The sequence below is a fragment of the Hypomesus transpacificus genome, chromosome 15, assembly GCF_021917145.1.
Source record: "Hypomesus transpacificus isolate Combined female chromosome 15, fHypTra1, whole genome shotgun sequence".
Classification (NCBI taxonomy): domain Eukaryota; kingdom Metazoa; phylum Chordata; class Actinopteri; order Osmeriformes; family Osmeridae; genus Hypomesus; species Hypomesus transpacificus.
In genome coordinates, this window is record NC_061074.1 from 252973 (window position 1) to 277289 (window position 24317).

At 49.7% G+C, this 24317-nt stretch overlaps 1 protein-coding gene across 1 annotated transcript; it reads left to right on the forward strand.

The window, feature by feature from the left end:
* Positions 1 to 687: 687 nt before the first annotated feature.
* ttc12 (tetratricopeptide repeat domain 12) lies at positions 688 to 22765 on the forward strand. The gene is made up of 21 exons (XM_047036535.1): positions 688 to 842; positions 1301 to 1467; positions 1786 to 1816; positions 3906 to 3983; positions 4294 to 4415; positions 5796 to 5855; positions 6609 to 6680; positions 7508 to 7568; positions 9414 to 9602; positions 12574 to 12643; positions 13618 to 13706; positions 14483 to 14651; positions 15278 to 15373; positions 16501 to 16564; positions 16673 to 16807; positions 17208 to 17300; positions 17986 to 18054; positions 18633 to 18734; positions 18952 to 19051; positions 19200 to 19428; positions 21901 to 22765. Exons 1-21 carry the CDS (start codon positions 788 to 790, stop codon positions 21968 to 21970), a joined length of 2121 nt encoding a protein of 706 aa, XP_046892491.1. The 5' UTR covers positions 688 to 787; the 3' UTR covers positions 21971 to 22765.
* Positions 22766 to 24317: the final 1552 nt, after the last annotated feature.

The window sequence follows — 24317 nt, forward strand, 5'->3', positions numbered from 1 at the left end:
TACAGTATATCACCCTCATTCACATTGCAGCAGCTGACTGAATTTCAATTTGCCAAGTTGCTTTGATCAAGTAAATGGCACCATCTGGTGTTGGGAATGGTCCAGTTGCCTGGTCCACGCGATACACATGCAACCACCGGGCCCGGGAGGATCTCCCTTATGCCCACTACTAAAGGAGCAGTTTCACATGCACAAACACAGGAGGAGGGGGTCTTGGTAAATTGACAGCTTGGCAACTACTTAAGAGTACTAGACAAAGTTAGCCCAAGCCGCCGGTACAGATTCTCCTTCAGGAACTATGATAATACTCAAGGTGGCAGTATTGGTCCGTTATGTGCAGCGGCAGTACAATGACTGTAAAGAGAGCTTTAAGATCTGGAAATAAGCGAAGTCTCTGGTTTATGATTTATAAAGGTATCATTTGGTAGCCTACAGGAGAGAAACGATTGTCTTGCGGTGGTAGTAGGTACGTGTGTACCGCTAAATATAAAACATGATAAATCGCTTCTGCTTGGAAGAGTTTGAAAGTGAAGAAAGATTCAATTCTTAAGACACAAGGCTACATGGAAATGGGTAGAGCGGTCCTGCTTGTTTAAACGCGGAAGAGCACGTGACCACTGGAAATCCAATCCCGTGCTCGAAGAGAGTGACCGTTTCCATAGTTACATATAAACTGGATCGCCTCTCGAGCTCAAAACTAATGTTGGTCATAATAACTAAAAGTATCTCAAGAGTCTTCGCTACAAATTGTATTGGATTAAGTACAAATTAGCTTTAGAAAATAAATATGAATATAAATGTCGAGGACCTCGAGAGTTTTTTGAAGAACGTTGACAAAATAAGTAAGTAATTATCAAGACATTATTCTGGCTGGTCCTAAAGGTAGCAATATTTTAGTTGCAGATAATGAATGTTAACGTCAGTTACTAATGTTAGCTACAGTAGCTCTAGCACATTTATTGTTTTTGTATTACATGGAGTCCATCCAAAAGTACGAAATCTATGTGACATAAAATCCATAGTTTGTCATTAACATCAATCTTTCTTTTATCTATCTCCATCTCCCCGAACTCTATCTCTCTCCATCTCCCCTACTCCCTTCATCTCTCTTCCTCCTCACTCTATCTATCTTCCCCTTTCCCCCACACCCTCCATATTTCTTCCTCTCCCCACTCTCCCACTCCCTCTATCTCCCCTCTCCCCCACTCCCTCCTTCTCCCCCTCTCCCCCACTCCATTCATCTGCCTCTCTCCCACACTCTTCCCATCTGCCTCTCTCCCCCATGGTCTCCACCTCTCAGGTGATCTGGTGAAAGGTCTTAGCTCATCTGATGTGGATGTCCAGCAGAGATCTGCAGAGAAGGCTGATCACTACATAGCTGCTTTGGAGGACAAGGAGCCATGCAAAACACGGATCAACAAAACCAGGATCAACACCAACACCTCACAGCCAGACCCTGCCTCTCAGGTGCATCACACACACACACACACACACACACACACACACACACACACACACACACACACACACACACACACACACACACACACACACACACACATAGATAACACACAAGCCATACACACACAGAGATAATCATCATGCACAGACACATACAAAGGACACTCATGCACACAGAGAGAAGACACACACACACATAAACAAGGGAATTGTACGCACGTACACACACACACACACACACACACACACACACACAGGAAAACGCAGACTGGATGATATAATTACGCAAATGTAATTTCTCATGAGTCACCATTTTCTTTTCAGACAGGCATACAGGATTCCAGTAGATGTCCTGGTGAGTGATATTACAGTAAAATAGGCTGTTTGTCAGTCAGAAGCTAAGAGTAGCTAGTTTTTATAATATAAAAGCCATTGAAAGATAATCCCAAACCATAAAACATACTGTATTGTGCTGCTTTAGACAGGGGGCTGTGCTCTGTACATGTAGATAAGCACTATGCAGATTCTGATACAGAACCACAATCTTGACTGGAAACATCACCACATTGAAACTCCATTCAATACTTTCAGTCAATTCCACTTTAATGTAGCCTGATCCGAAGTCAAACCCTTCCCTGGACACGTCAGTAGGTTTCTGTAATAGGATTATCCTTCTTGTCCAATCAGGCTTCAGCCCTAGCTGTTTTCTGTTCCTTTTGTTTACAGACAATTTTGCTCTACAGAATCCAATTACTGTAATAAGCTGCTTTTAAACCCTGCTGCCTCTCTGGCAGAACCCAGCCTCTGGCACGGCTCATCTCTGTGTCCTCAGGCCCTGCATGGTGCTCTGTGTGGGTTAGGGGGTCCTGTATGGTGCTCTGTGGGTTAGGGGGGTCCTGCATGGTGCTCTGTGTGGGTTAGGGGGTCCTACATGGTGCTCTGTGTGGGTTAGGGGGGTCCTGCATGGTGCTCTGTGTGGGTTAGGGGGGTCCTGCATGGTGCTCTGTGGGTTAGGGGGGTCCTGCATGGTGCTCTGTGGGTTAGGGGGGTCCTGCATGGTGCTCTGTGTGGGTAAGGGGGGTCCTGCATGGTGCTCTGTGGGTAAGGGGGGTCCTGCATGGTGCTCTGTGAGGGTAAGGGGGGTCCTGCATGGTGCTCTGTGTGGGTTAGGGGGTCCTGCATGGTGCTCTGTGTGGGTTAGGGGGGTCCTGCATGGTGCTCTGTGTGGGTTAGGGGGGTCCTGCATGGTGCTCTGTGTGGGTTAGGGGGGTCCTGCATGGTGCTCTGTGGGTTAGGGGGGTCCTGCATGGTGCTCTGTGGGTTAGGGGGGTCCTGCATGGTGCTCTGTGGGTTAGGGGGGTCCTGCATGGTGCTCTGTGTGGGTTAGGGGGGTCCTGCATGGTGCTCTGTGTGGGTTAGGGGGGTCCTGCATGGTGCTCTGTGTGGGTTAGGGGGGTCCTGCATGGTGCTCTGTGGGTTAGGGGGGTCCTGCATGGTGCTCTGTGTGGGTTAGGGGGGTCCTGCATGGTGCTCTGTGTGGGTTAGGGGGGTCCTGCATGGTGCTCTGTGGGTTAGGGGGGTCCTGCATGGTGCTCTGTGTGGGTTAGGGGGGTCCTGCATGGTGCTCTGTGTGGGTTAGGGGGGTCCTGCATGGTGCTCTGTGGGTTAGGGGGGTCCTGCATGGTGCTCTGTGTGGGTTAGGGGGGTCCTGCATGGTGCTCTGTGTGGGTTAGGGGGGTCCTGCATGGTGCTCTGTGTGGGTTAGGGGGTCCTGCATGGTGCTCTGTGGGTTAGGGGGGTCCTGCATGGTGCTCTGTGTGGGTTAGGGGGGTCCTGCATGGTGCTCTGTGGGTTAGGGGGGTCCTGCATGGTGCTCTGTGTGGGTTAGGGGGGTCCTGCATGGTGCTCTGTGGGTTAGGGGGGTCCTGCATGGTGCTCTGTGGGTTAGGGGGGTCCTGCATGGTGCTCTGTGTGGGTTAGGGGGGTCCTGCATGGTGCTCTGTGTGGGTTAGGGGGTCCTGCATGGTGCTCTGTGTGGGTTAGGGGGGTCCTGCATGGTGCTCTGTGTGGGTTAGGGGGGTCCTGCATGGTGCTCTGTGTGGGTTAGGGGGGTCCTGCATGGTGCTCTGTGTGGGTTAGGGGGGTCCTGCATGGTGCTCTGTGTGGGTTAGGGGGGTCCTTCTGGGGGCTGCTGTAGGATGAGGAGGTTCACATACTCACAGAAACTGGCCAGAGCAGACATGCCACATAAATGAGGATAATCACTTCATTAGTATTTGTGTATGTGTATTTGGTTGTTATTATATGTTTTTTTGTTTCTTTCATGAACACGGCTGATATCAGATTTCAAAGAGTCAGTGGTCACTTGATCTGCAGGCAATGCTGTACCCCTGAGATGTACTTATTCCACTAAACCTGCCTTGTCATCCCTGTTGGGTTGGCAGGGGGCTTCCTGAAGGTAATGGAGGAGGATGCTGCGGAGAGGAGCAGGACGAGGAAGGTGAACGAGATGAAAGCCAACGGTGTGTATGGGTGCAGGAACTGTCAGCGGCGTCTCTCATCCCCTCTCACACTCAATCACAGCCCCTGTCACTGTCTAACAACACCATCCAAAACACTCTAGCGCTTTCCACCAGACCTGTTTGTCTAAGCCCACACTAGTACTCAAAATACTCTAAACATGTTTGTTTTTGATCCCCTGGGAACAATGACGTCAATGCGACATCCCTAGAAGTGACAACCCAGGTTGTCAAATCACACTCACCTTAAAGTGTTTTAGTGTCTACTTACGTTTCTCCTCTACCTGTTTCTCCTCCGCCTGTCTCTCATCAGCTCTGAAGCAGAAGGGGAACGAGGCCTTTGCGCTGGAGGACTACGAAGCGGCCGTGCAGCACTACAGCGCTGGGCTGGAGGAGCTACGAGACATGCAGCCCCTCTACACCAACAGAGCACAGGTTACATCCACACTGCTAGGCTGTCCGTTCATCTTATTTACTAGCCAGATAATACTTAAACTGTACTGTGACCCCTGGACAAGTGTTGAGTCGGACATCCGTAGCACCGGCAGGTATATAACAAGACAAAGACAACTTGTACTGTAGTTCACTTTCTCACTCAGGCCGCAGGGTGTGTGTTTACTGAGAGGCTGTGGCATACATGACTGTGTCCCTCTGTTCTCCCCTGCTCCACCTTTCATACATGACTGTGTCCCTCTGTTCTCCCCTGCTCCACCTTTCATACATGACTGTGTCCCTCTGTTCTCCCCTGCTCCACCTTTCATACATGACTGTGTCCCTCTGTTCTCCCCTGCTCCACCTTTCATACATGACTGTGTCCCTCTGTTCTCCCCTGCTCCACCTTTCATACATGACTGTGTCCCTCTGTTCTCCCCTGCTCCACCTTTCATACATGACTGTGTCCCTCTGTTCTCCCCTGCTCCACCTTTCATACATGACTGTGTCCCTCTGTTCTCCCCTGCTCCACCTTTCATACATGACTGTGTCCCTCTGTTCTCCCCTGCTCCACCTTTCATACATGACTGTGTCCCTCTGTTCTCCCCTGCTCCACCTTTCATACATGACTGTGTCCCTCTGTTCTCCCCTGCTCCACCTTTCATACATGACTGTGTCCCTCTGTTCTCCCCTGCTCCACCTTTCATACATGACTGTGTCCCTCTGTTCTCCCCTGCTCCACCTTTCATACATGACTGTGTCCCTCTGTTCTCCCCTGCTCCACCTTTCATACATGACTGTGTCCCTCTGTTCTCCCCTGCTCCACCTTTCATACATGACTGTGTCCCTCTGTTCTCCCCTGCTCCACCTTTCATACATGACTGTGTCCCTCTGTTCTCCCCTGCTCCACCTTTCATGCATGACTGTGTCCCTCTGTTCTCCCCTGCTCCACCTTTCATACATGACTGTGTCCCTCTGTTCTCCCCTGCTCCACCTTTCATACATGACTGTGTCCCTCTGTTCTCCCCTGCTCCACCTTTCATACATGACTGTGTCCCTCTGTTCTCCCCTGCTCCACCTTTCATACATGACTGTGTCCCTCTGTTCTCCCCTGCTCCACCTTTCATACATGACTGCGTCCCTCTGTTCTCCCCTGCTCCACCTTTCATACATGACTGTGTCCCTCTGTTCTCCCCTGCTCCACCTTTCATACATGACTGTGTCCCTCTGTTCTCCCCTGCTCCACCTTTCATACATGACTGTGTCCCTCTGTTCTCCCCTGCTCCACCTTTCATACATGACTGTGTCCCTCTGTTCTCCCCTGCTCCACCTTTCATACATGACTGTGTCCCTCTGTTCTCCCCTGCTCCACCTTTCATGCAGGCCTACATCAAGCTGGGGCGGTTCAAGCAGGCCATCGAGGACTGCGAGTGGGCCCTGAAGGTAGGTCCGGCTGCTGGACTGCAGAGCCTGGGGCTGCGGGGTCAGGGAGCTGGGCCCTCATTCATCATCATGTCAGCTCAGAGCTGGGGGGGGGGGGAGCTTCGCGGTATGCCCTGGGAGCTTACCGGGCAGAGGGATGGAGGGATGGGGAGGAGATGAAGGAGAGGAGAAGAGGGGGGGGGGGAACAGAGTAGAAGAGAGGCTGGAGAAGGAGAAGAGGAGGAGCAGGACGGGAGGGGGGTGAAGGAAGAAGCGATTGAGGAGAAGGAGGAGAGGAGAGTGATGGGAGGAGAGGGAGGAGAAGGAGGAGAGGGTGGTATTCAAGTTATAAAGTAGGTTGAAGGCAGGCCCACAGAGTTTTGCTGTGAGGAGCTCTCCTCACATGAAAGTGCTCCTCGGTCCAAACAAGGCCAGCTGGGCCGGGCCTCAGAACTGCTGTTCTAAACAGGAAGCTGCCCGTGTAGAACTGTAATCACACAGTAGGTGCTGACAGTTGGGACTGAGGACATAAAGCTGTGATTGAAGAGCAAAGTAAACAAACATTGTCAAACCGTATGTATCAGACTGATTTAAACGGAACGATTGATTTTCGATCTTTCTCTCCATCCAGCCTCCTCCTCTAATTCCCTGTTTTTCAAGGCTTTATTTTCTGTTTTTCGGGTTCTCTCAACGGTGTCGGTTTTTGGGTTGTTCATGAATGTTGTGTGAGGACGTGTCAAGGAGTGTCCCTCATGGTGTTTGTCCCTGTGCCAGTGTGACGAGCGCTGTGTGAAAGCCTTCCTGCACATGGGCAGAGCACGCCTGGCCCTGCGGGACTACAACCAGGTGAGCTGCAGTCATTCCTACATGACTGCATGACCCCTACATGACTACTCTCACTACCACATGACAGCATTCAGTATGACATGAATACACTAATCAGGGGTGTAGGGTTCATTATACATGGATGGGACCACTTTTTAGAAATGTCTGTCACCCCTATTTTTTATTAAGAACATTGGATTTAACGGCTGCATCGTCACTTATTAAATAAAGCTTTCCCACCCACATTTTAAATTAAACCTACGCCCCTGGCATTAATAGCTACATTATTACTACATAGTCCTTCACTGTCGTTTGTTTCCACAATAGAACATGCACTACTGGATCACTGCTATCATTAACGCATTACTACATTCACTACAACATTACTACATGCATTACCACGTCGCTACATACATGATTACCAAATGACTTCATTCCTTGTACCTGAAATGCAGGGGTATCCTTCTCAGCTCAGATGTACGATCTCCTGAGTGAGGCCGTTTGTTGTTGTCTCCCTCTGAGACCGCCTATTGATCTATTCAAATGCACACTAGACAGCCCTTTAATTTGCTCCTTTCAATGTCTGCCTAGATTACCAGCCCTAGATACTAAAGCTTTCTACAGCAAATGGATTTCTGCTCGCTTTATGTTTGGTTTCATGTTTTGCTTGGTGCTGTATTCTAGAGAACAGAAGAAAAGCATATTATTTTCTCCTGAGCTGAGGGAGAACAAACTTGACAAAGCTCGGATGATTTATCGATTTTGGGAGCTGGGAGAGATCATTGGAAACACGTTGACCCATCACGTTACCCCAGCGCTCCTCAAAACATCTCCTGCCTGTTTTATAGGCGAGAAGTAGCTACCGGATGATGGTGGAGATAGATCCATCCAAGGCATCCATGGTTCAAGGTAAGATCATTATCGGATAGAGACAAGGATTGATATGAAACAGAAGCAGGTAATTGCTCACTTTGGACCTTATTATAAACATGAGCAATGCTTATCCATTTTGTTAATCAATACAGATTTTAATATATTCTAAATTTCTTTATGCCCAAATCCTTCTGTGAATGTTTTTGGTCTTTGGCCAAACCTATTGACATACTTTGATAGACCGGCCTGCTATAGAAGGGGCCCACACACACATTTCTACCACGTTTGACCTGAAAACGAAGATGCCCGAATCGTTGAACCCATTGAAAGTGCATTTTTGTGAGAGAGGCAGTGTGCCTTCTCAACTTCTCAAACTCAACTGTTCTGCATCCCTCTGAGACTCAGAACCAGAGGAGAAAGGGCATTAATAATGTAGGATTGATGGACTCCCAGCCTGAACTCTCCCTCACAGCTGCGATCAAATCAGACCGATTCAATGTTAGCGTGCCTCTAATCCTTAGGAGAAACCTTGTCCATCTCAGTCGATCTCCCATCCATCCCCCAAAACTGCCTTCTCATTGGTCTCAAGCTACCATGGCAACCGAGGGCTTGAGACCGCTCACTGTAACCCTTCCACTGAAGCCAGGTCTTGATCTCAGGTGGATTGTGTACATGGTGTGCTTCCGTGGGTGCATGTGTGGGACGGCTCTCTCTTCCTGGAAGGCCTCATTTAGTCGTCTTCATAAACAGATGGTTCCAGCAGCTCTTCTGAACCGGAGCTCCTCTGCTCATTCTGCTGTTCTAGTTTGTCAATATGAAATCCCCGCTTGGTTCCCTGAAGAATAAATACATAAACACATGTACAAATGTGCACGCAGCATGAACACACACACATACACACACACCATATTGCATATTGTTGAGCTGTGCTTTATTGAAGAACAGATGTTAAGAACCACGTTAGACAAGAGAAAAGGATCTCTCTGGAAGCTTATTAACATTCAAAACACAGACCAAGTCGGGCCTGGATGAAGCCCTTTCAATGGATAAAGATTCACTTGAATTTCCATTTTGAATTAATGACCATGGCCTCATCGTTGCCTGTTCAAACCAAATAAACCACCTAAGCTTTATTTATTCAAATGTAATGGGTAAACATCTCAATGAATGTATGTACTGTATATAGGTTCCCCTTCAGTGGATCCTTGGGTAGCAGATTTGCATCCTCAAACCTCCCCCAACCTAGTCTGTTGTATTCATGCTGTACACATGAGCTGGTATCCCAGACTCTTCCTCCAGGACTTCACAGGAGGAAGCTCTGATCTGTCTTCATCCTCTCTGCAGGGGGTCGTAAGCAACACAGAGGGATGGGCCTCTATATCCACACTAGAAAGTGTGACTTAGTGCACCATGAAATCCTTTTATTTAATTATCTTACGTTTTCCATTTTATGTTTATTTTTAGTGTTAAGAAAATTAACGATTAAAAATGTTCTCGCTCTCACAGACACATTACCACTTCTTCACAGTTAACACCTTTTTTGTTAAATCCATTTGTATTAAAGCAAAAATAATCTTCCCTTCTAGTCACACTAGTTTTGAAACATTATAGGAATATCTATATCCTGTGCTTTTCCCTGTCAGATTTCAGTTAAACGATCCGAATCTGTGATGCTTGATTCTGACCATGTTTGCTAGGTTGTGACTGGGTTCCTGGTGTGACTGGGTAGCATAGCTCACCTCCACGCCCCGCTGCTCCCAAGACTGTTTGTCTCTCAGACCAGGTCTTTTGTGGTTATCTTGTATGTTTTCTCCCTCCCTCCCTTTTTTCCATCTCCCCTCTCCATGTTTCTTCCTTCACTCCCCCCCCTCCCCCTCCCAGAGTGTCTCTTCCAGGTGGACCAGGAGGAGCAGAGGGAGGAGCAGGAGCGCCATGCGTGGGAGGAGATGGAGAGGGGTGAGGAGAAGGCCAGGAGGGTGCCCCAGCTGCTGGAGAAGCTGTCCAGGCCTGATCAGATCCCTCTCTACTACTGCGGAGGCCTGCAGCTGCTGGCACAGGCCATTACAGACTGTGAGTACCTCATCCAGACTCGACGGCTCCCTTTTGAAAAATCTCTCTCCTCGCTCTCCCTCTCTTGCGCTCTCTCTCTCCTAGTCTCTCTCTCTCCCTTTCGCTGCCCCCTCTTTCTTCTTCAATCGCTCTCTTTTTCTGTCTTGCTCTCCTTTTTTTCTCCCTGTCTCCTCTCTCTGTCTCCTTTCTCTCTATGTCTATCTCTCCAGGTGACTACCGCTTTCCCCCCCACTTGATTTCTTTCTCCTCCCCTTCCTCTCTCCCCCCTCTCAAAGCCCATCTTTCCCCTTCCTGACCACTTGATCTCTCTCTCCACAAACGGTCTCTGCCTTCTCTCTAGCCTGTGAGCCAAATGGATGTCATTGGCTGCCCTCCTCCAGGTCCAGGAAAGAGGAGGATGAAAGAGGAGGGGAGGAGAAGGGGGGTCGTGTGGCAGCAGCAGTGTGCGTGTTTGTGTCTGTGCGTGCGTGCGTGTCTGCATGCGTGTGTATGATATTTATAATCTGAGTGCTAAGTCTTAACCGTGCCTTACCTCCTTCCCTTTTAGCAGACTTGTCACTATCTGTTCTGCTGCCGTGGCAGATGAAAGAGTTTGGCTGTGTAAAGCCCAATGTTTGTTGTGGTGGAAGCAGAGACCATTTGTACAGCTCTGAAGGATGGAGGATGTGAGGGAGTCTTGACCCTGTCCACTATTGGATTTCTCCTCATGGTACATTGGCTCGTCAGATTTAGCAACTTCCAATACTTTTCTCCACAGCCACGCTGAATGCTCATCCAGAACCAGTGGTCAGAGCTGCATCCATATATATTAACTGACAGTTCCATCAGCCATGAAGTGTTGTTTAACTCTCTGCTAGGGCAGTACAGAACACAGAAAGAAGGGAGAGTTATGGATAGAGAGACATAGTGAGAGGGAGGGAGAAGGAGGAAACGGCGAAGTCTAGATAGAGAGACAGAGGTAGAGAAAGAGAGAGGGAGAGAGGCAGAGAGAAAGAGATGGAGATGGGTGGAGAGAAGGTAGTAAGATAGAGGGATGGAGAAAAGAAGGAGATGAAGATAGGGAGACAGGAGACAGTGTGAAAGAGAAGGAAAACAGAGGGAGGAAGGGAGATTGATGAAGGGAGATTGATGCTGTGGCAGACTATGTGTCATCTGCTACTGTGAGAGGATAGCATATCATTCATGATCCATTTGCATTCGGACCAGCAGTACATTCAATAATTTCCTATACAGAGACTCTTCTTACTAGTTCTATTAAGCCTGTATTATCTAAGTCTACTTGCATGCACTTACTAGACATGTGGTAGATTTTTCCTTGTGTTTATTTGGCCTTAGCAAACTAACCTTCCTGCACTAGCCTACAGCTGACCTTAGCACACTAACCTTACTCCACTAGCCTACAGCTGACCTTAGCACACTAACCTTACTCCACTAGCCTACAGCTGACCTTAGCACACTAACCTTACTCCACTAGCCTACAGCTGACCTTAGCACACTAACCTTACTCCACTAGCCTACAGCTGACCTTAGCACACTAACCTTACTCCACTAGCCTACAGCTGACATTAGCACACTAACCTTACTCCACTAGCCTACAGCTGACCTTAGCACACTAACCTTACTCCACTAGCCTACAGCTGACCTTAGCACACTAACCTTACTCCACTAAACTACAGCTGACCTTAGCACACTAACCTTACTGCAGTAGCCTACAGCTGACCTTAGCACAGTAACCTTCAGCTTCAGTTAGACTGTTCAGCTTTTCTTAGTGCACTAACCTTCAGCTTCAGTTACATTACACATTAGACCGTTCAGCTTTTCTTAGTACACTAACCTTCCTACACTAGCCTTCATCTGACCTTCGTACTCTCCCTTTACTACTTAAGACTTTATCATATCATGGAGCCTGTACTGCTTTCTTTGTGTTGTTTTTTTCACAATGTGCTGCAGTATTCTATATGTGAAGGCCCAGGATTCACATTTGTCATTGCATTGTTCCATTGTGATACAGTGTGTAGCTTTGTTCCCAGCTATCCATCACCCAGAGTAAAGGCTATCATTTCCCATCTGGCCTGTTCTTTCTCCTCCCGCACGACAAACAGCCTCCCTGCTTGTGTTAGACGATCCACGGCCTGTCTTCACGATGTCACTCACTGAAAAGGGCACAGTTACATCATTCACAGAGGTAGAAGGAGGGAGCGAGGGGGGGGGGGGGGGGGGGGCTGGAGGAAAATAGAACGATGGAGGTGGGGGGGGCTGGGTCAGAGTGGACAGAAGGAAGAGAGATAGAGAGAAATAAAGAGCATACAAGGGAGGAGAGAGAGAGGGGAGTAGGAGAAGGGTGGAGGGAGGTAGAGAGAGAGAAAGAAAGAGAGAGAGAGAGGGGAGGAGGAGAAGGGTGGAGGGAGGTAGAGAGAGAGAAAGAGAGAGAGAGAGAGGAGATGGACAGAGGCTGTTGATGTTAGCGGTCCACTCCACAGTGCCCCTCAGCTCTGGCAGTTCTCTCCACCCCTGGTCATTAGGAGGGAGAGGAGGCCTGACCCTCCTACCACACTGTTCCCCATAGGGTCCATTATTTCACACCTCTCTCTCTGTCTCTCATGCTAATCCCCCCCCCCCCCTCAACGCTCCTCTCTTTCCCTGTTCGCTTTATTCCACCCTCCTCTCTTCTGCCCTCTCCTTTCCTTATCGCTCCTGCCCTGTTCTCTCCGCTCCATTCTCCTCCTCTCCTCTCATCGCTCCTCTCCTCCTCCCCTGCCTTTGACCCTCAGAGAGGCGTCGTCAGGGTAACAGGGTGCTCCTCTGCACACCATGGCTGCCAGGTGATGATAGACGGCTGTTGGTTTGGTTCCACAGAGCGAGGCTCTTCCCCTTCCCCGTCGGTCTCATGTTCTCTCTCACTCTCTCTCCTCCCCTCCCTCACCCCCTCTCCCTCCTCTCCCCCCCCCCCCCCCCCCCCCCCTCTCCCCAGGTTCTTCCCAGACCGTGTTCCGGCTCAACAACGGCTTCAGTGTGGTCAATGCCAGCCCGGCTGTGAGCAGGTAGGACAGGTGGAGGGAGAGGCCTGGCGGGCCCACACCAGCCCTGACAGCTGCTGAGTGATGGCCACCCAAAACAAGCCTCACCCTACCCCTCTCAAAGTCACCCTCTGTACTCTGGTGGTGGAACCTGCTTCTAAAGGGGTTCAAAAAAAAGGGGGGGGGGGGCGATGGACTCTGCATTTGCACAGGTGTGAGATCTCCATTAGATTTGATCAAATGGGGCCGGAGAGACAGAGGACAGAGCCCTGAAGAGATGATGTGTCTTTCCACTTCCTGGACTGTGGCGTTACGCTTCCTGTTTCGAACGGGTTGCCTGGATCTGCGTACAAGAAAGACGTTAACCTCCTTAAATGAATGCGGAACATCCAGTCCTCAGAACCCCTAAAGAGATAGAGTCCTAAAGTCACTTTCCTGATTTGGCTCTTAACCTGGTAATAAATAAACAAAGGATAAATCACCACCCTGAGACGAACCACTGGGAGATCTAGATGTCCCAGTAATAAGCTTAACTTTGTGTATCGTCCCAGATTTCAAAGAAGATGTGGTCGAAAATACACTGATCACTCCCTCATGTCAGATTAGGACCTGTGCTTTTATACTTGTTCATCCCTGCATTGTTTCGGAGAGGAGCTGTAGTCATTTGTCAAAACACTGCAGGTCCGACCGGGAAGCTGATACGACCACTCTAACACCAAGACAATGAAATATGTGCTGCTCTTCTATTGAGAACATCTCACCTTAAATAACTTCTATATCTTTTTGTTATTTCCTTCTCTTATCGCTGTCTCTATCTTGCCCTCCCTCCCTCCCTCTCTCTCTTTCTTTCTCTCTCTCCCTGTCTTCGTCTCCCTGTGTCCTTGTCTCTGTCTGTCTCGCCCCATCTTTGTTCCCCTCTGTCATTTTTCTTCCCCTTGTCTTTCTTTCAGTCTACCTATCTTTGTGTCTCTGTAACCCTGTCTCTCTCTCTCTTTCAGGTGTCTGTCTCAGCGCTGGACAGACCCTGGTTCTCAGGAGCTGTGTGCAGCGCTGCTCCAGCTGTGGAGGGTGGTCTGTGACGGCAACGGTGGGTCCCGTGGCTCTGCCATCCCTCCCTCCCCGCCCCTCCCCCATCCCTCCCCGCCCCTCCCCCATCCCTCCCCGCCCCTCCCCCATCCCTCCCTGCCCGCCCCTCCCCCATCCCTCCCCGCCCCTCCCCCATCCCTCCCTGCCCCTCCCTGCTTCCCTGGTTATCCCCACATTCCTCCCGCCCTAGCTGGCATTCACAGAGACGACTTGTGATAAAGCCAGTGTATGAAATGGCAAGCAGCTTCAATGATTCCATTATCTGGTCGATATGCGCTGTCATGGATGTACCACCTACAGTATTTGGATAAACCCACTTGGCCCAGAGCCACACAGGAGTGTGGGCTGGGGTGGGCTGCACGACGTCAACATTCATGAGCATTGGAACCATGAACGAGTAATTGGCGCTCTTCTTGTGCAAACTGTGACAAATGAATTACACAGCCACGCTGAGTGTTCTTGTGCTTATGTCCAATTGGAAGAATGTATGTGACAATGAAAATCAGCCATACCGTGCAATTATAACCCTGTCCATGATTGCATCTATCCGCAGGTCACATTAGATGATTTGTTTATGCTTCCCTCCCTCTGAAACGAGACTGCTGCAAATTACTGTTCACTCACACCAGAGGCTATGTGTGTGTGTGTGTGGGTGCGTGTGTGGGCACTTGCTTGTGTGTGTGTGTTTGTACACACACATTTATGCAATTACTGTTCCTCTATCGTCCTAAACCCACACCTGTCAGCGTAGCTGAGAGTGGCCTTATGCTGTTTCAGATGAGAACCACAAGCTGCTTCTGGGATGCCGGTCCTCCAGCCTCTCCATTGTGCTCTCATTAGCATCACACAACGAAGCGGTGGTGGGAGGATGCCTGGAATTGCTCTGCTCGCTCTCCCGGACTCGGAATGGGAGAAATCTGGCCATTGACAGCCTGAATTTGCACATGTAAGGAGCGTTCATGGGTGATCCTGCGTTTGTTTTGATTATAGGGAACCATAACTGCTAGGATGACAGCTGGCTTACTCTGGCTTTTGGGGAATGGAGAGGGGAAAATATAGTTGGAGGGGATGTGTGTGGAGGGGGCGGGATTATATCTTTCCATTTAATATGAGCTATTACCGATGTATATGACATAGTTTTTTCCCCACAGCTTCCCTCCCTGTGTGCGGAGTTGTGTAAATTGAATCGTGTATATATATATATATATATATATATATATTCATGACAAGCAAAAACTCAGCTCAGATTTAGTAACAGTACCTAGACAGTAACCCCCTTCCCCCCTCAACCCCCCTCCCCCACACATGATGACCTGCCTAATCTCATTCAGCATCTAAAGCCTGGATTCCCCAGCGCCCTGTGTGACGCCCTGTGTGACGCCCTGTGTGACGCCCTGTGTGACGCCCTGTGTGACGCCCTGTGTGACGCCCTGTGTCTGTTACCTGTGTCTGTTATCTGTGTTTGCTACCTGTGTCTGCTACCTGTGTCTGCTACCTGTGTCTGTTACCTGTGTCTGCTACCTGTGTCTGCTACCTGTGTCTGTTACCTGTGTCTGCTACCTGTGTCTGCAGGTTGGCGGCAGGCCTCGTGGCGTGTGTATCCAAACAGACGCTGCGGGACTCGAGAGCAGCGCTGACGGTCCTGCAGAACTTTGCATTGGAAAACAAGTATGTTGCATAAACTGCCGTTCTGGGTTTGCGGGAGGGGAGACATGATGGATGTTATGGCTGCCTGGAAAAATGTATATCATTTTCTAACTCCTGGGACTGTCTTTTTTCTGTCTTCAAAATTCTGGGCATGTCTCACTAGGTTTATGTCTGCGTATATATCACCACGCTCCATATTAAAGATCACTTTAAATTCAATAGGCTAAACACAGAGACAGTGAGAAAATAGAGTGAGAGAGAGGTAGAACTCTTATATAAGGAAGAGAAGAGGGGTGATAAAGGGAGAGATAGAGAAGAAAGAGATAAAGAGAGAAAGAAAGAGTCCTCGAAGGAGAGATAGAGCCGGAGGGAGAGATAGTCAGAGAGAGAGAGAGAGAGAGAGAGAGAGAGAGAGAGAGAGAGATAGTCAGAGACAGAGAGAGAGAGAGAGAGGAGAGATAGTCAGAGACAGAGAGAGAGAGAGAGAGAGAGATTGTCAGAGAGAGAGAGAGAGATAGTCAGAGGGAGAGAAAGCGATAGTCAGCGAGAGAGAGAGAGATAGAGATAGTCAGAGAGAGAGAGAGAGAACTCCTTGAGAATTCAGAGTGAACAACCCTGTGACACGTAGATCCATCACCATAACCCATCCCTGTGTTAATCTCACTTGAAGGCAAAAGGCCACTCAGTTTCTCTACCGCTGCCGTCACTTAGGAAAATAGAGAAGGCTCTGCAAGCCCAGGGGAGGCATGGAGAAAAGAAGGATGGAGGCATGCAACTAGCAGGGATTAAGAAGGGGGGATAGGATGGAGGCATGGAGGGATGAAGGGGTGAGGGGTGGAGCAAGTGGGGATGGAGGGGTTGAAGGATGGAGGGATGGGGCAAGCAGAGAAATGGAGAGTTGAAGAGGTGGAGGGGTGGAAAAATGAAGAGACGTAGAGATGTCTGTGTTTGGGTGCCCTGAGTGCAGGATTACAGTGCTACATGTGGGCCGTGCAAGTCTCTTCACTCACTAAATAAAACAGACATGGAACAGGGCCTGAACTAGACCTAGACAGCTACATCATGTTCAATTTGGATTATATGTATCTACGTCACGTTGTTCATTTTGTGCCATTCAGTCCACGCCTGATTGTACCCCACCGTGACAGGTTTCGCTTGCAGTTAAGAGCTACATTCAACACTTCAGTTGGACCCCATTTTACCAGCATCCTGGTAAGAAGCACGCTGACACCAGGAACAAATATAAATATATTTCCTGCTTGTGACGGTCCTTGACTGACCCAGTGTTGATGACCGGCCTTGTCGACGCTGCACTTCCAGAGAAACATCACGCCATCCAATCGCGGCGTCCTCCCGTCTCTCCTGTCGACGATCGACTGTATGGCCAGCGATGACGTCATCCGTCAGGTATTGGCCGACGGGGGAGGGTGCTGGGAGTCCCTCCTCGTCGCCATGGTGAGGCTGATTACACACCAGCAGCCTCCCAGTCAAGGAGATGGTTGTGCGTCATCGGCCTGTCTTATTGAATTGTGATGGCCCAGGCACACCTCACGCCGATAGCATCTCCTGCTGATGGCAACACTACCATTTGAAACTGTCACCCAATGAAAGCTGGGAGACATGACAGATAATAATGTTCCTGTGCCTGGTATTATGATTTTTATCAAGGACATGTGGAGTGTGTGTGTGTGTGTGTGCGCCCATGTGTGTGTGTGCGTCTGCACGTGTGTGGGTGCGCGTCTGTGCACATAGACACATGTTTGTGTATGGATATGTTTGTGTGTGTGTGCGTGTGTGTGTGTGGTAGTGGTGGTGCATCAGTAGGTGGTGAAGGCTGTTGTGCTTCTTCCTGCAGGAGCGATGTAGCTGCTGTGAATACAGAGAGGTCCTCTATCCACTACTGGGCCTGGTCATCAAGCTGTCCTCCAGACCCTCTACCGCCATGCAGGTACACACACACACACACAGGGTCCCACACACACACTGGGTCCCACACACACACAAGGTCACACACACAGTCACACGGTCACACACGCACAAGTAGGTGTGACAGAACGAGAAAGACAGAGGAACAGAGACTGAAGGGAAATAGATTGAGAAATATAGACAGAGAGAGAGGAACAGAAACAGAGAGAGAGACATAGGGAGAGAGTGAAAGAGAGACATAGGGAGAGTGTAAGAGAGAGAGACAGGTAGAGAGTGAAAGAGAGAGAGACATAGGGAGAGAGTGAAAGATAGAGACAGGTAGAGAGCGAAATAGAGACATAGGGAGAGAGTGAAAGAAAGAGAGACAGGTAGAGAGTGAAAGAGAGAGAGGAAGAGAGAAATAGAGAGAGAGACATAGTGAGAGAGTGAAAGAGAGAGAGACAGGTAGATAGTGAAAGAAAGAGAGAGGAACAGAGAAACAGAGAGAGAGAGAGAGACATAGGGAGAAAGTGAGAGAGAGAGACAAAGTGAGAGAGTGAAAGAGAAAGAGACAGGTAGAGAGTGAAAGAGAGAGGACCAGAGGAGTCCAATGAGGGACAGGCAGCCTCTGTCTCAGCCTGAGGTGTTGCCTCCCCTAGGAGGAAGGGAGATGTACAGTGTAAATTGGATTAGTTACTTCCCTCCATCTCCCTCTCCTTCATTGGCAGGAACATGCTGTTCCTCTCAGCAGAGGGTGTGTGGACCTGCTGACAGATACTGATGGTGGCATCATCACCGTGAGTACCCACCTCTCACTAGAAAGGAACTACAACACCCGAGAGTAGAACTACAATCCCCAGCACAATCCCCAACCACACACGCTGGAGAGTGCTACAAGACCCTGGAGAAGAACTACAAAACCCACACTCTGAAACAATATAATGTACAGCTCCTTAGAGTAGAACTACATCACTCCACTGAGACCCCATTCACTGAACAGGAACGACAACACCCTAGAGACCAGAACTACAACACCCAGCAGCACTCACTGAGGTCGCACACCTACATGACACCTTCTCTCTTCCCCCACTATGAAATGCTACTCACTTTTCACATATTCCCCCTCTCTCTGTCTCTGTCTCTTTCTCTTTCTTCCCTTTTCTCCCTTTCACTCCATTTTCCAGTTTAGATCAATGTCTCCCTCTCTTTCTCTCCGGCTCTCATTGTTTCTACTGTAGCCAAACCTTTTGTCTGTTTCTCCTCCAGTTCTTCCTCATCGACCATTCTCTCTCTTTCTCTCTCATGTTTCCTGTCACATCTCATAAGTTGTCCCCCCCCTCCCTCCCTCCTTCACGGCCTGTCCTCCCTCCTCCAGAGAGCCACGGGGGTGCTGAGTGTGGTCCTGCCCCACAGTCCTGCAGCAGTACAGCTGGCCGTGCAGGCGGGCGTGGTCAGCACCATGAGGAGGCTGCTCAAGGTACCTCCTGACCTGCACACCTGGCCTGGTCCTGTCCTCAGGGCCGCCCACAGCTTGGGACAGGCTAACAGGTGCTAAAGGATCGATGAAACACTTTCAATTGTACGGTTAACGTGGTTTTCTGAGTGTGTGTGTATCCGTTCGTGGGTGTATTTGTGTGCGTGTGTTTTGCATGTGTGTGTGTGTTTGTGTGTGTGTGTGAACCGTGCCCCTCCAGAGCTCAGGACAGACCTCCACCAGGTTTGCCATCAAGACCCTGGCTGTGTGCACTGCTGCCAGCACGCCGGCTCGCCAGGAGCTGCTGGCCGCTGATAAACGTGAGCGACTCTCTTCTCTGCGCCACACAAAAGTGTGTGCCTGTCTTCTGTGTGTTCAGTACGTATCCCTGCGTCCAGCTGTGTCTACGTATCCCTGCACGTTCTCCTGCGCGTGTCCCCATGTGTCACCCTGTGTGTGTGTCCCCAGGGCTGTCTGTCCTGCGCGGGCTGCTGTCCTCCAGGCCAGAGGAGGTGGTGCTGGGGAACGCAGCCCTGGTCCTGGCCCACTGTGTGGGGGAGGAGGGGGCGGCCTCCAGCCTGCTGGGGACTGACGTGGTGCTGCTGCTGCTGCGCCTGGCCGGGGGGGACGTGACCGGGACCTCCGCCCAGCGCAACGCTGCCATCGCCCTGGGGACACTGTGCCGGGCTGAGCCCAGGTACGGGATACGCTCTCACACACACACACACACGGATAGAAACAGTGCACAAACGCACACACGCACAGATTTAAACAGTACACACGCACATATATTTTTGCAGTACACACACACACACGGATAGAAACAGTGCACAAACACGCATGTAAACAGTTTACACACACACTGTACACACGCAGTTCCAATCTAAACACACAGTGCACACAAATATATACAGTTTCCACACTATATAATCACACACGCAATTGGCAGCCAACCTGGCCCATGCATAATGCAGGACGGTGAGGAGGAAAGGACAAAGGGACAGACAGACACAGGAAGCAGCCTGAACCACCGCCTGTCACGTCTCAGCCTAGACACCTTCATGGCATCGCCTTCTCCTCCGCCCTGCTTCTCTCCCATTCCTCCACTCTCCTCCCATCCTCCTCTTTCCCCTTCCTCACCCACTCCCTCCATCCTTATTTCCCACTATTCTCCCCACGTCCCCTAAACTCTTCCTGTCCTCCTCTCCTCCTCTGTGGCTGGTTCTTCAGGACCAACCAGACAGATGTGGGGAGTCAGGATGCCCTCCTGTCCCTCTCAGTTGTCACAGGCAGGACATAAACAGGACATAAACAGGACATAAACAGGACATAAACAGGATAGACAAATCCTGGGCAAATGATATTCAGAGCAGCCTGGAATAGACTAATTTCCTATGAATAAATCTCCTACAGCATATTTTCGGTGCTGTGTTCTCTAGACATGTGCGTACGGCTGTGTGTGTTTACGTGTATGTTTGAGTGTGTACGACTGTGTGTGTGTGCGCGTGTGTGTGCGTCTTTGTTTGTGTATGTGTGCTGTGTGTGTGTCCAGGGGACTGGTTCAGCATGATAACTGCAGAAGGCATCAGTACAGATGGGCTGCTGGAGGCACCTAGGGGGGTTTAGTCCAACCCTACTGTGGGGAATGCTCCGCTCTTAGAAGGGTACTAGCAGGCCTGCTTTCCACCTGGCCTGATGTGTCTGGAGAGAGACTGCTGCACACACACACACACACACACACACACAACGTTGCACACACATGTTTGTGCTGATGTAAGTCATGTACTGTACATGCGCAGTCCCCTTATACACACACACTAACACATGCCAGCACACGCACACGTACACACACACACAAACACATGATCGGTCCAACAACTCCAGTACTTTATCCCGGCAACAACCCCTCTCTTCCTCCCCCCTCCTCCTCCGAGCTCCCAGCGGCCGGCCATGCCGAGCACACTGAGTTTCCAGTGTGCTGAGCCGTGTGTGGCGTGTTCCTCTGAGGCTGTGTGGCTGCATAGAGACTGGCTGCCCCAGACGAGCCAGCAGCTCCAGCCCTGCACCTTAACACAGGACAACCCACAGGCCGGGAGCACAACACTGTTTGCTTACATTCATCTGTCTGGGCCTGTCTCTGTGTGTGTGTGTGTGTCTGTACATGCTGTGCCTGTGTGTGTGTGTGTCTGCCTTTGTGTGTCCGTGCGTGTGTCTTTGTGTATGTCTGTTTCTGCGTGTGCGTGTATCTGTGTGTATGACCGTGTGTGTATGTCTGTCTGTGCATGTGTGTGAGTGTATATATGGACATGAATAAATGTGTGTGTATATGTGTGTGTGACTGTGTGTGTGTGTGTGACTGTGTGTGTGTGTGTGACTGTGTGTGTGTGTGTGACTGTGTGTGTGTGACTGTGTGTGTGTGTGACTGTGTGTGTGTGTGACTGTGTGTGTGTGTGTGACTGTGTGTGTGTGTGTGACTGTGTGTGTGTGTGACTGTGTGTGTGTGACTGTGTGTGTGTGTGACTGTGTGTGTGTGTGTGACTGTGTGTGTGTGTGACTGTGTGTGTGTGACTGTGTGTGTGTGTGTGACTGTGTGTGTGTGTGTGACTGTGTGTGTGTGTGACTGTGTGTGTGTGACTGTGTGTGTGTGTGTGACTGTGTGTGTGTGTGTGACTGTGTGTGTGTGTGTGACTGTGTGTGTGTGTGACTGTGTGTGTGTGTGTGACTGTGTGTGTGTGTGACTGTGTGTGTGTGTGACTGTGTGTGTGTGTGTGACTGTGTGTGTGTGTGACTGTGTGTGTGTGACTGTGTGTGTGTGTGACTGTGTGTGTGTGTGTGACTGTGTGTGTGTGTGACTGTGTGTGTGTGACTGTGTGTGTGTGTGTGACTGTGTGTGTGTGTGTGACTGTGTGTGTGTGTGTGACTGTGTGTGTGTGTGACTGTGTGTGTGTGACTGTGTGTGTGTGTGTGACTGTGTGTGTGTGTGTGACTGTGTGTGTGTGTGTGACTGTGACTGTGTGTGTGTGTGACTGTGTGTGTGTGTGTGACTGTGTGTGTGTGTGACTGTGTGTGTGTGTGTGACTGTGTGTGTGTGTGTGACTGTGTGTGTGTGTGACTGTGTGTGTGTGTGTGACTGTGTGTGTGTGTGTGACTGTGTGTGTTTCCTTCCCAGGCACATGGCCAAGCTCAGAGAGCTCCATGGACTACAGATCCTCCACTCCTGTATGAAGCTCATCACATGAACACAATCACCACTCATCCCTTTCTCTGTGGTCGGCTCGCTCTGCCTGGCAGAGCGTCTTGGCGGGGGCCCGTCTTTGGTCTCCTCTACTCTTCAGTGCGAGACGAAAGACAAAGAGAACAAACTCCCTGGCTGTCCTCGGCGACAGCAGCAGGCGTGCTCCCAGAGATGAACGACACCTCTCATTCAACTTATCACTCTTGTATTCCTGCCTCAGGGCCCTTGTGTTCCTGTATGAATGGGGCTCTATTCATCGCAACACGGTGTCACGCTCACATACTTCCCCTGTGTTCTTCTCTATATTCTGACGTCTAGCTCAAGGACAATGTGTTTAACACCCATAAAAAAATGGCTTTCCATATACGTCATGGAACATTGCTGGAAAAATGTCAGCGTTCTTGTTAATCCCCAACCATCACCACCACTAAAAAAGCCTGTGCCATGTCTCACAGATGAAGTGGAACTTGTAGTGCAGTTTCAGAGAAGGTTAAAGATGCGTTGGAGGCTAATTTAATTATTATTCAAATGAGATTCTGGCCTCTCAGCCGTGATTCATAAACAAGGTCATCCACTTTGTCTGAGAAGGGCTTGGTTGCTTCCTGCGAGCAGATGTAGTGCTTGTTGTTGGTAATAACTACAAATACCAGAAGGGAACACAGGTGGGTGTTAGCCATATGTTATCTGTACTGTCATCTTTGTTAATTAGACTGTTTTTAATATTTAACACCAGCACAGAGATGTTGAGAAGTCTGCATGCTGCATCAAGAGAGTACACTTGTTACTGTTCAACCTATAATAGTTCCAATAAAATCTCGATTGCTTCTTTTTAGACTCAAAGATGTTATTTGTATGTTTGAACCAAAAACAACAACCTGGATTTCCCTCCAAAATATCATGAAACAGACTGTTGCTCTGGTTTTGCCTCACCCAGACAAACATCCACTGATCCAGACCCCCTCACAGTAGGAGCTCACTGCTCTGCCACAATAGTAGCTACATGTGTGTGTGTGTGTGTGTGTGTGTGTGTGTGTGTGTGTGAGAGTGTTTGCAGATGTGTGTCTGACTATGACTGAGTGTTACGTAATGTGTGTATTCATTTGTGTTTGAGAGAAGGGTGTGTTCATGAGCATGTCTGAAAGTGTGTGTGAGGGTGTTTCTACGTGTGACATTGTGTTTTGAGTGTGTGTGTGTGACAGTGTTTATGTGTGTGAGACAGTATGTGTGTGTGAGAGAGACAAAGTGACTGCATGAGTGTGTGTGACATTATGTGTCTGTTGGAAAGAGTATGTGTTATGTGTGTGTGACACAGTGTGTGTGTGTATGTGTGTGTGAAACAGTTAGTGTATGTGTGTGTGTGACACAGTGAGCGTGTGTGTGTGTGTGTGTGTGTGTGTGTGTGTGTGTGTGTGTGTGAAACAGTGAGTGTATGTGTGTGCGTGAAACAGTTAGTGTATGTGTGTGTGTGACACAGTGAGCGTGTGTGTGTGTGTGTGTGAAACAGTGAGTGTATGTGTGTGTGTGACACAGTGAGTGTATGTGTGTGTGTGTGTGTGTGAAACAGTGAGTGTATGTGTGTGTGTGACACAGTGAGCGTGTGTGTGTGTGTGTGTGAAACAGTGAGTGTATGTGTGTGCGTGAAACAGTGAGTGTATGTGTGTGTGTGACACAGTGAGTGTATGTGTGTGTGTGACACAGTGAGTGTGACACAGTGAGTGTGTGTGTGACTGGAGTAGGGCACATCTGGAGATGTGTCCCTGAGGTTGGAGGTGTTCATGGGGAGAGGAAGGCCCCCCTGTCAGCATGGAGGGGCTTTGGCTCAGAGTGGATCCCCACATCCAAGCGGATAACAGCTTGGCATCATGGCTGATCATGTCAGACGTGCTCGCCCATGAGCTCAGTGAGAGTGGACGTGTGTTTCCGCTAACGACGGCTCACGCGGCGAGGCGCCGCGGGGTAGAGGGACAGCTGTGACGGAGACCAGGGCAAACCGGTAGGATGGGCAAATACTGTCAACCAGGTGACATGATGGGATGTTTGATTTAGAACATCCTGTGCAATCGTTCCGGCGAAGCGGCTCAGAGTGGGCTAGCTCTCGACTCGAATCAAACACACCCTGACTACTAATATGTTGTGTATTTAACCCCAGGCTGACTCTAGCTTGTCTCTGGGCCTGCATTTGCAAAATAGGTCAAACCGTAAGCAAAGTTCACTGTAATGCCCAGAGTAAATTATGCAAACAAAAATGATGCAGAAGAAAATCTATTTTGGAGACGCTTTTCCTCCATTCCAGACATGAATGTGATTTTGCTCTCCGCGAGTTAGAGTCTGTGTGTGTGGTGGTCTCTGTG

Bases quoted from the DNA above. Each gene is read 5' to 3' on its own strand.
- ttc12 (XM_047036535.1), top strand. From the start codon at position 788: ATGAATATAAATGTCGAGGACCTCGAGAGTTTTTTGAAGAACGTTGAC. The intron at 12,644-13,617 runs GTAGGACAGGTG...TCTCTCTTTCAG, and splicing joins GCCAGCCCGGCTGTGAGCAG to GTGTCTGTCTCAGCGCTGGA. The intron at 16,808-17,207 runs GTGAGGCTGATT...TTCTTCCTGCAG, and splicing joins AGTCCCTCCTCGTCGCCATG to GAGCGATGTAGCTGCTGTGA.